At 33.7% G+C, this 17074-nt stretch overlaps 1 protein-coding gene across 1 annotated transcript in view; it reads right to left on the reverse strand.

The window, feature by feature from the left end:
* The window catches only part of LOC149562169 (linoleate 13S-lipoxygenase 3-1, chloroplastic-like), a 35659-nt gene extending 20433 nt beyond the window's left edge, over positions 1-15226 (reverse strand). The window contains exons 1-8 of the mRNA XM_089825701.1: positions 14160-15226; positions 13554-13822; positions 13028-13265; positions 11005-11337; positions 10754-10839; positions 10551-10658; positions 10038-10339; positions 9160-9426 (exon numbers count right to left, since the gene is read on the reverse strand). Coding sequence (XP_089681827.1) covers positions 9160-9426; positions 10038-10339; positions 10551-10658; positions 10754-10839; positions 11005-11337; positions 13028-13265; positions 13554-13822; positions 14160-14526 — 1970 coding nt within the window. The 5' untranslated portion in view covers positions 14527-15226. The remainder of the gene's footprint in view (positions 1-9159; positions 9427-10037; positions 10340-10550; positions 10659-10753; positions 10840-11004; positions 11338-13027; positions 13266-13553; positions 13823-14159) is intronic.
* Between the last annotated feature and the right edge of the window lie 1848 nt (positions 15227-17074).

A 17074-nucleotide genomic window follows, 5' to 3' on the forward strand; every position in this document is an offset into this window, starting at 1 on the left:
AACACTATTATAAAATATAATTAAAAAAATAATTTATTTTTATAAAAATAAAATAATAGTAATAATTTAACTACTTTTATTAAAAAAATAAATTTTAAAAATAATTAAAAATTCAAATAAAAAATTATAACATATTGAAATTATATTAAAAAGAGACACACACACACACACATATTTGAACTTATGCATTACATGAAGTTTTAGGAACAAATTATATCAAATAGTCAAAAATAAAATCAATGTAAAACTAATAATAAATATATTTAAAATAAGAAATTAAAAATATTTAATAGATTGTGTTAATTAATATTAATGAGGTGGAAGATAAAATGATTGAAAAAATAGAATCTTATCAACTTGTCACAAATGTGGAAAAGATAAAGTTGTAATTAATACATTCATAAAATGAAGTTGTTAGAAAATATTTGTATTTTTTGTTGAAGAAAATTAATTTTCTCCCTCACCAAAAATAGTATGGACCAATAGAATAGATGAAAAATGTGATTTATAAAATAATGAAAAATTAGAAAAAGATTTAAACATTTGAAATCTCATATAATCTTTTAAATTCTTTGATTTGATTGGTTAGTGTTGATGTCATATTTGCATTGACATGAATGCATAAGTATTGTGATACATATAAATTTGATGTTGATGAATAAATATGATGTAATAAATAAGAAATAAAATATAACTATTTAATTTTAATACATAGTTTATAAAAACTTAATAATAATTTATATATCTTTTAGAATTGAATTATTTATATTTTGTAGTTATTTCTTTAATTTTTTTTTGATATAAAATATAATTATTAATTTAATATTAAAATATATATTTAAGTTTTAAACGTGTTTAAACTAAATGATAAATTGTTTAAACAAAAAATATTAATAATAATAAATAATATAATTTAAAAATTGTAACACTTATCAATTATACATATTACAAACACTATTTTAAAATATAATTAAAAAATAATATTATTTAATTTATTTTTATAAAAGTAAAATAATAGTAATAATTTAACTATTTTATTAAAAAAACAAAATTTTAAAAAAATTAAAAATTCAAATACAAAGATGTAACATATTGAAATTATATTAAAAAGACATACATACATATATATATATAGAACTTATGCATTACATGAAGTTTAGGAACAAGTTATATCAAATAGTCAAAAATAAAAACATCAATGTAAAACTAATAATAAATATATTTAAAATATAAAATATAAAATATTTAATAGATTGTGATAATTAATATTGATTAGACATGTTATGTGAGGTGGAAGATAAAATGATTGAAAAAGTAAAATCTTATCAACTTGTCACAAAAGTGGAAAAGATAAAGTTATAATTAATACATTCATTAATGTAAAATGAAGTTGTTAGAATATATTTGTATTTTTTGTTGAAGAAAATTAATTTTCTCTCTCACCAAAAATAGTATGGACCAATAGAATGGATATAAAATGTAATTTATAAAATAATGAAAAATTTTTAAAAAAATAAACATTTGAAATCTAATATAATCTTTTAAATTTTTGAATTTGATTGATTAGTATTAATGTCATATTTAGATTGACATGAATGCATAAGTATTCGTGAATATGAATCTTTGTTTTGAATGCGTCTTGTCGAATAATGCATTCCCTACTTTATATTAGGTTTTAAAAAGAGACGTTTCTTTTCAAAAAGTTATGTCCCTTTAAAACGAACTAAAAGTTTGTATTATCGATGGACATAATCTACAATGGCATATACGAATGCTTTAATGTGTAAAATAACAGAATCTGCCGCAAATCTCCATATTTTGTCACCATATACCCATCGCTTCTTATTGCCGCTTGGAAACTGTCGACATTATTTATTCTTTTGTCTTATATACATTTCAACGCTCTTTATAGCTTTGACGTGATTAATATAGGAGTGCCGCTAAATGAATTCATCCAAATATTACTGCAGGTCATCCATTTTTAGCATTTCTCCTTACCGTTTCTGCATATGATGTCGGACGATGATTTAGGAATTGAATCGCTGCTTTTGAAATCACTGTTTGACTTCCAGATTTCATAGTGTTTACATATTCCGCAAATACATGCCTTTTTCTTCGTATCATGATGTTGGCGAGTTTCTTTGTCCTGCGTGGCTATCATGCTTTGTTTGTCCATGTTGCGTATATGAGTTTGCCTCTCCTGTTCAAGTTTGATATCTTCTTCGGAGCCTTGAGAATCGTTGAATGTTCACTGTACATGTGTAGCCATTGTCTTATTATTATCTCTGCATATCTTTGTTCCATGGCAGAGTCTATCAAAGTAATATTTCTTCTAAGGCATTGATTGATATGTCATGTCAGTGTCAAATTACTCCAAGTTGAATTCCAAGTATGTTATGTATCTCCAGGTGCATTGTGCGATGCAGGCCACTACAAAATAGTTAAAGTGTATTAATCTGTACAACTGCAATGCTCCATCCATTTACAAACAGTATTACAATCTATACCCTTTTTATTTTTCCCCAGTTATGCCTAACAAGAAGCTCCAGTAATATGCTTCAATTCAGACTTTTGCATTTAATCAAGCAGACCCATCCAGAAGAAAACTGATTCTCTTATACTAATGCAGCGAGGGCTGGTCTTTGGAGATGGTAACTGAAAGATGTCTTCTTCACCTGTGATCTGTTATTGAAAGTCCAAGATCCCTCGATGTTTAAGCTTCCTACCCAAGCCTCAATAAGTTAACAATTCTGATGGTTCCTTCACAGGTAGCAAAGTATACGTTGACTCCTCGACAAAATCTTTTTCATTGTGCTTCCATATGTACATTCAAAAAACACCTTAATCATCTCCATTTTTCACATGTTCAATGAGGTTCTTTCCAATGGACGGCCACAATGTCTCTTTCGAATATTTTATACCACATAGTTAATATATATTTGTATCACTAGATTCTTCACATCAGTAATAAGATTAATTATTTTTCCTCGAGAAGGTTAGCGAGGGTAATGAAATGGAGGTCATAATCTGCAAAATTTAGGGCTCCATCAACTTGATTCATTGATTGGTGCAAATTTGGGCAGTTTGGACATCATTAATTAATTCATCATCTATTTTAGGGAAACTTGGCATTATGTATTTTGTGACTTTATATTGCAGGTGAAAATTGGACCTTGCTAGTGCAAGTCCAAGGTTGACATCATATAGAGGAGGTCCAAAAACCCCTCAATCTAATCTTGTTTCATCCAAATTGGACATTTGAGGCCAAATCTAGAGCCATTTGATTTTTGGAGGTGTGGCAGTAGCGATTCAGAAAAAATAATTTCAGAGGCAATTTTCAAACAGCAATATCTCAATCATCTGGGCTCCTTCAAAGCATTTTTTTGTTATGGGGTAGAATTTCACGATCTACACAGTGGTGCAGAAGATTGTGGATCTCTGCTTCAGAGTTTTTCTGAAAATCACAAATCTCAATTTTCCCAACTTCCAAGGTCTTGTTTGGGCTCATATAAACTCCTTTTCAGGTGCAATTGTTTTCTGAAAGTGCATAAATTTTTTCCATATTTTCCAGATCTGATATCCATTTTCAATGACCAGGATAATGCATAGGCCTTAGTTTGCTCCTTTGCATAGTGATCTAAGTCTATTATAGCCTAATTGTGGTGTGTAATCATTTGTTGATCTCATTTTGTGATGTGAGAAGTGTATCATTGATATAATCATAGGTTATGAAACACATCCTATCGTAATACTTTTGACTGAGGATAATTATGAGCCATGGGCAAAAGGAATAATCACAAATTGTAGATGAACTCATTCTTGAGCCTAAGTCACAAGGGAAGCAATATGTTTAGGGAGAAAAGAATGCTCATATTATAAATTTGATTTGTAGTAGCATTAGTTGGTGTCTCTTCAATGACATCTACTTCAAATTGAGAGGTATTCAATGTCAACACGTAGTTTGGACAATTATTTGGGAGATATTTGGAGATCCAGGTGTTCCTCCTTTTCGAGATGATCCTAGTTCAGATTGCCTTATTCCACTTGATGATACATATAATATTCCATATGATGGTGATACCTTAGGGGAGATTAAAGAATTTGCATTTATTGAGAGAGAGGATGATCCAATGACTCCTCATGCAGCTCCTACTTCTCTAGTTGAGATCACAAATTCATCTCTTTAGTGATTCTAAAGAGTCGTTACAAGAGACATCTATTTGTCTTCCTGACTGGGATTCCTACTTGCCAAATATTGGTTCATTATTTGTGGAGTCTCACATTTCAGATTTGGGAGACATATTTGAGGGGTTTCTCTATTCTTTGATGATAGCATCATAGTTGCAGATACTTCTTCACCTTCTTTAGAGATTGACACTCTATTATTCTTCTTCACTTGGTTTGTTACATTTCATAGTTCACCTTGATGATGTGATGGAATCTTTGAGCTTGGAGACACCTTTTCAATCTTCAAAGATGAATGCATGGAGACCTTATTCCTCATTCTTCCATTTTCATATGGATTGGCCTCTTCATTATTTGATGTATTTATTTATTCCTAAGGGGAGACATATTTCTTGTAGGCATTGGATTCTCTTTTGTTTGCAGGTACACTTTATCAACATTGGAGCTTCTTCATTATGGGGGGGATATCATGTCTCCTATCATCCTTCCTATGGGGGGGTCATTATTTGTATATACATGATGTATGTAGTTCTTAGGGCGTCTTGAGTACTCCATCCATCCATGCATTGTGTCTTCATCTCTCTTTTCGGAGGAGGGTTATTCCCATGAGGTTTTCTCTCTTTCTTTTCTTTATGAGAGATTGCATTTCATGTACTTTATTGCATTCTATATTGTACATGGGTACCTAAAATTGCCTAGAAGTTGGGAAGCCTCTTGCATTGTAAGTTTAAGTGTGTTCCCATTAGTTGCACTTAAGTGGGGGTGTTCGTATAATTAAAATATTCACTAATTACACTCACTTAAACTTACTTGGGATAATGCATTGCATAGTAGTTTGCAATTGAGACGCCTAGGAGTTTGCACCTCAATTAAGCACATGGTGTAGGAGAATTCCACTCTAGGTGGTGATAGCAGTTATCTTATTCCTCCTTTAGTGCACATATCATATTATCATCCTTGTCATTGCACATTTTTTACTGCATAATGGAGGATGATCCACCTTTGGTGGATGTGTGATTCCACCTTATGTAGGTGATATTTTATCTTCTCCTTATCATTGTCTCTTATCACCTTTCCTTTATATAGAGGCCTATTATGTACTTTTCAATCATGTCCATGTAATCTATTGATGTTCGTTATCAATAATATTATTCTTTCATCTTAATGCAATTGTCTTGCCGATCTCTTGTGGAAGATACCTTGGTCTTTCATTTGATCCTGGGGGTGTTGTAGAGTCACCTAAAACTCTAACAATTTGGAAAGTAACTACATACAGATAATCATGAAATACAAATTAACCATGAACATGATCTACATGCTCTTGTAGGTGCTATAGACAAATCTAGTGACAAACTGTTGCCTATGCATTAGGGCACAAACAATTCTATCTTCGAGTCTGAATGTTTGAATTGATAACTGTGATTACAAAATCCAATTGCAGCAAAACAAAATGACTAATAATGAACTAAGAATTTTGCAAAAGGCAAACAAAAATAGAGGAAATGTTTTTGATTAATGCAATATTGCTTGTAGGTTTGATGCATCAATTTACATGAAAAAGTTGAGGATTACCTTAATCAAAATGAGATTACGCACAACCTCCCTAGTATGGGTAATCATTAGCAAAAGGGGATAAACCGATAAAATGATTAGAATTATCATGAATACGGTTTGGTCAATGTTGCATTTTGACAGGAATAAAGTGCCATTATTATAACAGAAGCGGCAAAAACAATTGCTAATTTTCATAGCAAATCTATCTCATCTACTCTTCATAGGGTTACTCTGATATTTGGTTCAGTCATTCTCCATCTGTTTGACATCTCAAGATTTTTGGCTCAACCTTTTATGCTTTAATAATTTTATTCTCAAGAAAAGAGAAATAAATTGGACCTCTGAAATTGCAAATGTCTCTTTCTCGGCTATCATGACTCTTCTTAGGCACATTAGTTAGAAATTTCTTATTGCTCATCATGCTTTACTTTATGAAACCTCCATGTTGGGCACCAATTTAGTCAGCTTGATAATTGTGAGATTCCTACTTAAAGATGGGTAACTGGTTTGTAACCACATGTGGATCACCACCTGAAGATGTCAAACAATTAATCTCCTCCCAATAATGTCAGACCTCATTGGATGAAAACAAGTTTGAAGGAACTTCACAACAAAAGCCGAAACACAATGGAGCTTTCGACTAAGAAACGAAAGCTCCGATAAATCAAATTGGATATTTAAGAAAATGGACAAAATAAATCCAACAATCTCTAAAATTCTTGAGGCTCGATAAAATTATCAAAACAAGAACAAGAAACAGTAGGCTTTATCCAATGAATTTGCTAACTTGAGTATACTGATGGAATCAAGTTAATATTAGAATCAAATAAAAACTCCTTCAAAGAAAATGAAAACATTTAAGTGTGGAGAAAGGCTCTACAAATTGAGTCTGATGCTCTTTTGACAAATTGAAACTTGAGAGTTAGTTGAATTCAAAACAATGTTCAAAGCAAATGCTTCACTTGAAAAACATAATGCAAGCTTATCAGAAGAAAAATGTTTTAAAAAAGACGTAGGTACTTTTGCCCCCTATAACCAAGGGCCATACTCAATCTTCCTAGTTGACTCTTTCAATACAAAATAGGTGGAAGTTAACTTGGAGTATATTGATGGAATCGATATAACAGTAGAATCAAAACCATATTTCTTCACAGAAAATGAAAACATTTAATGTAGAGAAAGGATCTGAAAACTAAGTATGATGCTCTTTTGAAAAATGGAACTTGAGGGTGAGTTGATCCTCCACTGAGTTGGGAACCTATTATTTACAAGTGGATATTTCAAAACAAAGTTCAAAGAAAATGCTTCACTTGACAAACATTATGCAAAGTTTGTTAGATGAAAAAATGTTTTAAAAAGGCATATAGATTATGAAGAAACATATGCCCCTATAACCAAGGGCCCTACTCATTGTACTTACAGGTGGACATTTTAACAAAGGAAGGAAAAAACATCATTCGTGGATGGTGATCTCAAGGAAAGAGTGTCATGACTCAACCACAGGGATATGTGGTTAAAAGATCAAGGACAGAATGTGCAAGTTTATAATACTCGTTGCATGGTTTGAAACAAGCCATGCCATGAAAAACTCACCAAGCACCTCTTGAGAGTCAATTTCAAACACCTTGAATTTGATGATACAACTCTTTTTGTCAACAAAATTGGCAGGATTGCATACCTGGTTATTTATTTGGATGACCTATTCATAATAGGTAACAAAATTGCACTTGTGAAAGAAAATTTGTAGGTTTTAAATGACTAACTTGAAAAACCTTTATTACTACATTGGTTTAGTGATTAAAAAACTCGATTGTATATTCATCACACAGTAAAAATTTATTGGTGGAATGGTGAGCAGATTGGAAATGGTCAACTGAATATCTCATTACTCCCATGGCGGAAAAATTGAAACTGAAATTAGATGACTCTATGGAGTTTGTAGAAGTGACTAAGAACAGACAGCTTGTTGGAAGTTTGCTTTATCCAACAACAAGACCTAAGATAAAATGCATCCCCTACTGTCCCCCTGTTCCCATCCCCGAAACACCATGGAACATTCAAAAACTAACACAACTCAATGTTTTTCTTATGACATCAAATTAGAAACAAATCCAAGTGGGCTTTGACATTAAGTAATGGTTCTAAGCTGGCACTAAGTTGAATTTATGTTTCATGCATGCATCGAATTATTGGAGTTGCAGGCTTATTTTGTGTCTCAGACAAGATATGTTTCGATTTCACCATAAATATTATCATTAAATGTTATATAAACATTTAAAAAAGCATTAATATAGTTATATTTTGAAAAAATCACACATACATATTCAAAAAATTATCTATTGTCGTCCCCCTGTCCCCGTCCGGAAACACCACAGAATATAATGTCATTGGAGTATTCTCTAGGCTCATGCAGCAACCTAGAGAAAGTAGCATCAAAGAGAGTTCTTCGGTATTTGCAGGGAACTCCGAACAATGGGCTCAAATGCTCCATGGCTATGAATTTTACGTTAGTTAGGTACTCAAATCCTGACCATGCCGGTAACTTAGAAGCTAAGAAATTTGATTAAGGGTTAATCATCAAGGATCGACAATCATCTCTTTAGGTCTAGGGAACAGGTAGTGCCAGCTCTCTCCTCAACAGAAGTAGAACATATGGTAGCTTTTGAATCACCCATAGAAATATTTTGTCTTAAAAGGATTCTTAAAGATTTGTAAGCAAAACAGGTTTCATCAGCAACCTTCTCAGTTTACAACAATCAAAATTGTAGTAAAATCAGCCTTTTGTGATTGAACCCCAAACATAATAAGTTTCCACACAAAATTTCATCTGATTTGACACCATATGAAAGACAGCAGTATACAGCTGAAGTATTGTGCAACTACAGAGCAGCCAGCAGATGTTCTGGCCAAAGTACTTGGATAAGTTCAAAAATTTAGAGGAATGATTGGTTTTACTGCAATCCCTTCAAATTTAGGGAGCAAGTTTAAAGATTAAGTATCTCAGTTTTGGTAGATGTGTCAGTTGAACCATACCTTCACTGCTGTATAAATGCCATTCAAAAACTGTGTTGAATAAAGTATTTCATTCATACCATCCCGGCCTCACAAAATTTATACATTGTAGTATTGTACAATGGATCTATAGAAAATAGACTTTAAAATGTAACCAATTCTACAGTGTCACGGAAATCATGTCTGAAACACCAATAATAGGATACACAAAAATCTCCTACATGCTAGAAGCAAGAAAAAATGTCTACTTTTGCTGACTAAATAGAGTCTAACTCAGAGAATTCTTTCAAGTGCTCACCCTACCATAGCAATATATAAGTTGTCAATCCTATTTAGAAATGATGTTTAGTTATTATAGAAAGCTAGAGTTCATTTTTCACGTTCTTGTGATTTTGTTTATATGTGTACCTTCTAATCAGGTCTGCAGGCAAGGCTTCCATGTCAAAACGCCATTGTTTGTCATATGCAGATGCACTCATCTCCATAGAGTACTTGCCTGGTGTAAAGCAAGATTCAATTACTCCACCTCCATTTATGAGGCTTTGGCGAGCCAATGCATTGATTTCCATAGTGTAACGCATATGTGGCAGCAACAGCTTGAATATAGGATGCATAAAGCTGAGCTGCCTATGAGCTGCAATAATATAAGGCTCTGTGCAAGCATGTGTCCGCAACCTGCCAGTTTGAATAGAAGAAAAAATCTATCATCACCTTTACAGAATTGAAAACAAGAGAAAAAAACCATTGTAAAGGTATATTAGAGAATATAAACTTCGGCGGTTCATAAAAACTAGTATAGTAGAGATTCTGAACTTCGGCTGTTCATAAAAACCATGTAAAAATGTATAAGAACTACATTGTTTCAGTTCATTCTTCTTTACATTCCATCAGCTTAAGCTGTAAATGATAAACTAAGATTGCAATCTAGAGCTCCTAATATAGATAATTATATTTCAAGCAAACTATATGGGAAAGACCTAACTTGTTTCAAATAATAAATTAGCTATCTCCAACCTAGATTTAGATCAGTGTGCTAAGTTTGAGGATGATAGGTCTCTTTGAGTATATTAAGACCAAACAACCATACCTATTCAAATTGCTAGGATATTTTAGATGTTTAATGCCAAGCTCCTAGTGAATTATATGCATGAACACAAAAAGAGTATTATATCGATGCATTAATGACAAAAATTATATTTCTCAAATTACTATTGTGTATTAAAATTAAATCAGTAAGGATATTTCTATAGAATCTTATCTATGAACATGGAATAAATCAGACTTACCAATGATTGACCAATTGGTGAATGCCAGCATCATTGGACGCTACATGAGCTTTGGCGAGTTTCCACAACCAATATGAAGTTGAATCGTGACCATGAGTCAAAACTCGTTTGGATTGACCTCCAGGGATGGTAGGTGGTAGGCTGAGCTCAATGATAATTGGCTTAAGAGTGCCTTGGTCTGTTAGCAAGAATAAAGTTCGTGAAGCATAGACCTTTCTCCCCTCCAAAGAATTTATCTTTCCAACAAATGGCATATATGCATCATGGTAATCCAACATGAACAACCTATTTTCTTCAAGAGCCTGTTATGTACAAATTCTATTGCATAAGACATTGAGCAACTGTTCTTCGACTGACATATTTAGGAGGTCATTCATGCTTTAATTGTCTAATTTGCATATAAAGAAATACATGAAAGAAATACCAAGTAAAGAATTTATATGTTTTTGTTATTTCACGTTGTATCCTCTTTGCCCATGCATATTTCATAGTTAAATGAGGAAGATAATTTACCTGTTTCACAGACATTCCACGTAATTCTGCTTCAGTATGTTCAGCTTTAATTGCCGACTCTGGTGAGCCATATATTGACGGATCCAATTTACTTACAATGGGAAATTCCTGAAACATGTCCATCGTTTGCTTAATTAATCATACAATGAACCTTAGATGGTTCATACATTGATATCCAATTTAGAAAGAAATCAGAAACAAACCTTTAATCGTTCAATATTCACAGGATTCACCCCTGCCAATACTTGGCGGGCAAATTCATTGTCACGTAACCATGCAAATCTATCCCCTGAATTATGAAGCATGTCATATTAGAGGAAAAATGGAAAACAAACAGTTGAGCACAGATATCTATAGCTGTCCACAAAGAATGGTGGTAAGAAAGATACACACGTTGAATGGTACAATGACAAACAAGAGTTACAAGCAACAGCATAAGGCACATGGTCCTCACTTGAGATTATGCCTGGAGTTTCATAACGTAATAGTTGTTCACCAGTTTCTCTTAACCTCTTTATAATTTTTGGTAGTACCAGATTTTTAAAAATATCACGTCCCTGGTCAAACTTCAGGATTCGCCCTTCTCTATATAGACGATCAATCTCAGAGAAGCATCCAAACTCGTGATTGGCATTAGCAAAACTTTCTACTAAAGATGGTATTAAATTATGAAATAGTGCTTTTAGAGCTCCTGCAGAGAATGTACTTTGCTTGATCTCCTCAAACGTTTCATCGCGAGGCACATAGACTGTAGCAGGCTTCTCTATTCTGCTTTCACTAGAAGAGTCTGCCCATGACACAGCAGGAATTCCATAGATATCAGGTCATCACAAGAATTTTGGAACATGCGTTTGACATTATGAGACGAAAAATTAAAAATATAGGCTGAACAATAACTAAAGCCAAATATATAGATGGAATGCTGTAAATAAATAGAACTATAAAAATGCAGATTGTGGTGAATATGAAAAATGCAACAGCAAAATGCTGAATTTAACTTTACTAAACTAGTGGAAGAGTTGTACTATACAGTACAGTAAAATCTAGTGAAAAGGCATCGAGACCCAAAATAAGAATGACAACTCACATAGAACAAGGCATCTAACAAGAATGTGGCGGCTCATTAATTGCAATTATACAGCAACAGCTAAATTGTATAATAAAGAAGTCTTTCCACATTCCACAAGATTTCTCAGACACTCAAATCTAGGCATCTATCTCTTTCAAATTGATCACTAAAAGCTGAAACAGCTAGAAGTAAAATAGGTACAAATCGGATGTCTATCTACTTGTGATTATTTGGTGATATACTAGATTGAAAATAGAGAAATTAATCGGTGGCTAAAAATTGATGCCTAATCGACAGAAACAAACCACGTCAATAGCAGATGAAAAAGCTTGTGCTATGTTGCATATGATTTTTATACCAATTTCTAATGTTCATAAAACTAATGAATTTCACCGCTACGACAAAAAGAGGAATAGTAACAGTAAACAAATAATATAAAACTGATGAACTTTACCACTACAACAGAAAGAGGAATAGTACCAGTAAACAAATAATATTTTTGATATATGATTCTTAGATTAATGCATTCCCCATAACTTAAGCTTTGGAATCATAAATATTAAAAAACAAAGGACCATTATAATCTTATGGTTATTGCAAATACAATATATTGAATATAGTTCAATTATAAAAATTACAGAAGTAGTATTTTTCTTAAGTGAACGTTGGGATTACACTATTTCCCACGGTAGAAAAAATATCAATATAGATCACACAAAGTTCAAACCACGTGCAAATTTTAAGATTTCATCTAGTTACTAGCCATGTTACCATGGAAGCATTCAAGATTGGCCAATCAACTTATAAATGAAATTCGAGGAACCGCATAAATACAGACTTCCAAATGGATAAACAAGTAAAATCAGAGCCAATTAAACATCTAAACCCTACTGTGTTTCGCGGAGACTTCCATGATAAAGTAAAACAGTATGTTTCCTCCTCCTATTTGTTAGCATTCTGAGTCACAACGAAGTGAGACACCAGCTTGGTACATAACACCTTTTGTAAGCCCACAAAGAGATTGCTATTCCATTTACCTTATATATTATTTCAACAGATATACAACCCTAACCTACTTTGAATTTATATATGTGATCTTCTCTGTGAATTATACAATCCAAAACTATGGTTTTACCGATCACTCAGCTAGTACAGCATGTCAAATTATCTAAGAATACGTTTATCTATTTTTCATGTTTATCAGTAGGACCATTTATACCCTTCCCAATCCTCTATCCAACTGATACTATTTGAGTTCCTTCTTTTCTTCCATGCGAGCAAACTCGCCTGGTTGACTTACGAGAGCCTTTGACAAACGAGTTGTCTCCGTAAAATAATTTAGAATGTGTATCTTGCAAGCGTCATGAATGGTCGGTCGTAATAACAGGGCAAAACCGAAGATTCTCACCTGTTTTAGTTGAAGGACGGCCAGTGCGACAGCGCCTTGGATATGGGTGTTTGCCTGTCCCAATAATTGGTCTCGCAAGATCGTCGCTCTCATCAGGCCTCCCTAAATCGTTGTATTTTGCATAGTCATAAATTCTATCCCATGGCTTTCGTTCACCTTTACCTTCTCCACGCTTTTCAATCATATCTTTTTGTCGAAAATCCTTCAACCCGTCTGGTGTCTTCGATGGCAAGTATGTCTGCCTCGATTCAGATAAAAGAAACAAGAGCAAGAGCCACGATTAGATTTTCTACAGATTGGATGAAACAGTTCATTTTGACTTGGAAAATTTAAAAAGCTTGAGAACAGATCATCTGGCGTAATTAGCTGTACAAAGAAGCCCCTTAGTTCCTTTTTGGAGGGAAAATATATTTGTGCCGTTGGATCTTATTTAGTCTACAAAAAACCAACGCCTTGACAAAACAGGAAGAGACCTCGGACCCTGGCTTTCTAAAAGGGTTTGAACAAATCATTGAATTTTGCATACCTCATTGCTGAAGAAGATCCGCTTCTCAGGATTGTCCTTGGTCGAGTGAACCCAAGAGTGACAGGGAAAATAGATCGGCCCCCCTGCGAACCCTTCCAGCACGATGGCTTCCAAGAAGAACTCACTTTGATGCTTATTAGTCACTAAAATGGCTCCCGGCTGACCAAAATCTGCACTTAACATAAAATCTGCAGTGCTCTCAAGTGTGGCAATGTGCTCCCGCCAATCTCTAAGACCAGATCCTTTGCTTATTTTGCCACTCTTTGTCACTAGAACAAGCACAACACCACAACACAGAATGAGAGAAGAATGGCTTTCTGAATTTAAATCATATCATGTGTCTTCTCTAACTTTCATACCCTGATTTTCATGATCGTCATTGATTACAAACACGGAAAAACTCAAATTCAGAAAAATGTTGACTAAATCGTTATGAACTGAAAATTTCACGAGTTCGATTTGTATGATACGTTTCGATCGCACTCGCGGATTCATGATACGATGCAAGAAGAAAATGGACGTGATTACATAAATGTTGATGCAACTAATTCAAACGAAAACCTTTTACTGCGAATCTGACAAAGTGTAAATACCTCGTGTCATTACCTGGATCAACATCAGGGCTGACGAGCTCGAGAAGAATATTCTGACCAGTCATCCCGTCCAAGAGAGATTCCCAGCGCCTGTAAATGGTGCTCTTGATGTCATCTTTGAGTTTCTTTCTGATTAAGACCACTGCCCTGACATTAACCATGGCGCCATTCTCACTTGGCGTGACACTGGTACTGACAGTAGCACCACTGCTGCTGCTGGTTTTATCACTGATCACTGCCTGAACCAGGCAAATTCTCCTCCTTGGACCACAGTCACACTTACCATAACTAATTCTCTGCCTCCTCTGCAAAACCCCTGAATGCTGCCTTCCAATTTTAGGGCAACTTTGCAGGCTGCCTGCTTGCTGAATCCTCAGCATCTTTGCCCCCTCCAAACCCCAACCTAATTTATTCCAATCTTTTTAAAACCAAACAACGTTAAGGCAGATCACTTCAACGAATTACAAGGCTTCACAACAGTGTTGATTTCTTGATCCAAGATTCGTAATAGAAAAGTCAGACATCCAGAAAAACTTGAAGATCATGGAAGCTATGATTTCTGACGTCTTAAACTATTGATCTCCTACTATCAGAGGTTCTTCCCTCCACTCAGTGTGAAGACAGAGCTCAAGTTGTTCTTCTGGTTTCCACCTGCGAGCTCAAAACCGATCTAAGAACAATAGTGGAATTCTCGAGAAATCTGAGGGCAATGCTACGGCAGAACAAAGTCCGGGCTATCTCCATCATTAACTATTATTTTTAACTAAAACGTAATTTCGCTGTGCTTCTCGTGGTCCTTAAAAAACACACTTTTGAGTCAAACGACCCTCCATTGTATTTCCAAATCCCCAAAACGACCCACCTTTCTGCTTTCTGCCATTAGAGAGTGAACATATTTTAATGCGATAAGTGGTATAGTGGCATTGTCAAATCTCATTAGTTTTCACACGACGTTATCCCCAAAAGATACTTAATTGACCCCGACAGCTGAATAAATAGTGGAATATGTACTCGAGCCTTCTGTTCCCAGATCCAGTTCTCCCTGGAACGAGATTGAAATGATTTTTGCTCTTCTTGTTTACCACACTTGAGAATTGTCTCTTCTTTAATCAGTCCCGCCCAAAAAATTTATGACTTCCAATTTCAGTTGACGCACATTACCGTATAAAAGGAAACTAAAATTCACTCTCTTCTTCAAGAATCACGTGAATCGCAGGTATTCCCATGCAATATGAAATTAAACACGTGTACGGCTTACTAATAATTATTATTCAGTTATACTTGCTTGTATTTCTTACCATTGAATTGACTCTCTCTCTTCCATCCCGATGTACTCGTGCAATAGAATAATGGGGGAAAGAAGAGTAATAGTAATTTAGCACGTTTGAAGAACGGTGTATTTAATTTTAAGAGAGTTTAAAAAATGATCCAATATGTATTAGTAATGGATTTTTTTAAGTAATTTTTGTTCGTAATTGGTTTATTTGTATATTATAATTGAGACATTTGACCATAAGAATTGGTATTTTTTAGTGAAGAATTATTACTTTGAGTGAAAAAATATTGGTACATCTTTGAGTGAGTAGAGTGAGTATGGAGAGTCGAAATGGCTATTATTGTTGTTAGAGGTTAATAACCTCTTCAACTAAGAGTTCAAGACCAAGGGATATCCATTCTACCCAAGATACAATTGGGTTGTATCCCTTATAATGTTGGAGTCTTTATATTCAACAAGACTTGATCCCTAGTGAGCTCATTTAGAACCATTGAACTTCACTAGAAGACCAAGGGCCCACTGACAATTAGTTTTTTTTTTCCGTCTTTTCAATGCTTGACAATCTCTATAGAGACTTTTGTTAATACCCATAAGACAAAAAATATTTGTTAAGGTATCACTAGAGAACCCTAAAAAATTATATTGGTGTAGAAGTACAAGTACTCTTCCCCTATTTATTGAAGAAAATAAAAATATTTTCTTAGTAAATTGGATGGCATTTATCTGAAATGTGTAATTTGATATTTAAAATATTTTTTCTATTTCACATGTTTACACATTTTTCTGTGCTTATTATTTTCAATTTTTATATATGTAAATGCAATAGAAATGAAATAAAGATATGAATAACATATACAAAACACAAACACTGCAGATATTTATCATGGTTTCGCAAACTTGTGTCTATGTTCACAATTAAGTAGGGAAATTCTTTATTAATCACAAAAATACAAGATACATTTGAATTCATGACATTTGTATATAAATACGACTCCTAATAGACTGTTAAATGTCCATCACAAACATTGAATACATATAGAATTGAAGGGAACTCCAGTATGGTTGTTGGGCTTCACACCCCTAACAATCTCTCACTTGAAGAAGACATACTACTATAACAAAGTCATTCTCCTACTGAGATCCCTCTTGTCACATGTTGGAAATGTTGAGAGAAGCTCGACAAAACTTGAACTTCTCCCATGTAACTACCTTTGTGAGAGCATCAACTAGATTCACCTTGTTGTCAATCTTGACAACTTGAAGCTTTTCATCTTAAACCACATGCTGAATATAGTGATAGCACAAGTGAATATGTTTAGAATGATGCTCAAATATATGATGTTTAGTCATAAATATTCCATTCTTGGCATAGAACATATTATAATATGATTTCTTTATTCCCAATCCTTTGAATAGAAGTTGTAATCATACTAGCCCCTTTGTCCAGTTAGAGAGAAACATGTTCAACCTTTGTGGATGATTGTGTAACTGTACCCTACAATTTAGAACCCCAACTATTAGTTACTCTAGCAAATGTAAAAACATTAGTGAAAGTAGATCTTCATTTGTCTAAATCTTCATCAAGATCTGAATCTACAAATCCCTATAAGTGTGCCTTATCTTGCCCAAAATGTAAAGTAAAATCAAAAGTA

Source organism: Cupressus sempervirens, chromosome 4, assembly GCF_028749045.1.
Source record: "Cupressus sempervirens isolate cs-2001-9-10 chromosome 4, ASM2874904v1, whole genome shotgun sequence".
NCBI classification, from domain to species: domain Eukaryota; kingdom Viridiplantae; phylum Streptophyta; class Pinopsida; order Cupressales; family Cupressaceae; genus Cupressus; species Cupressus sempervirens.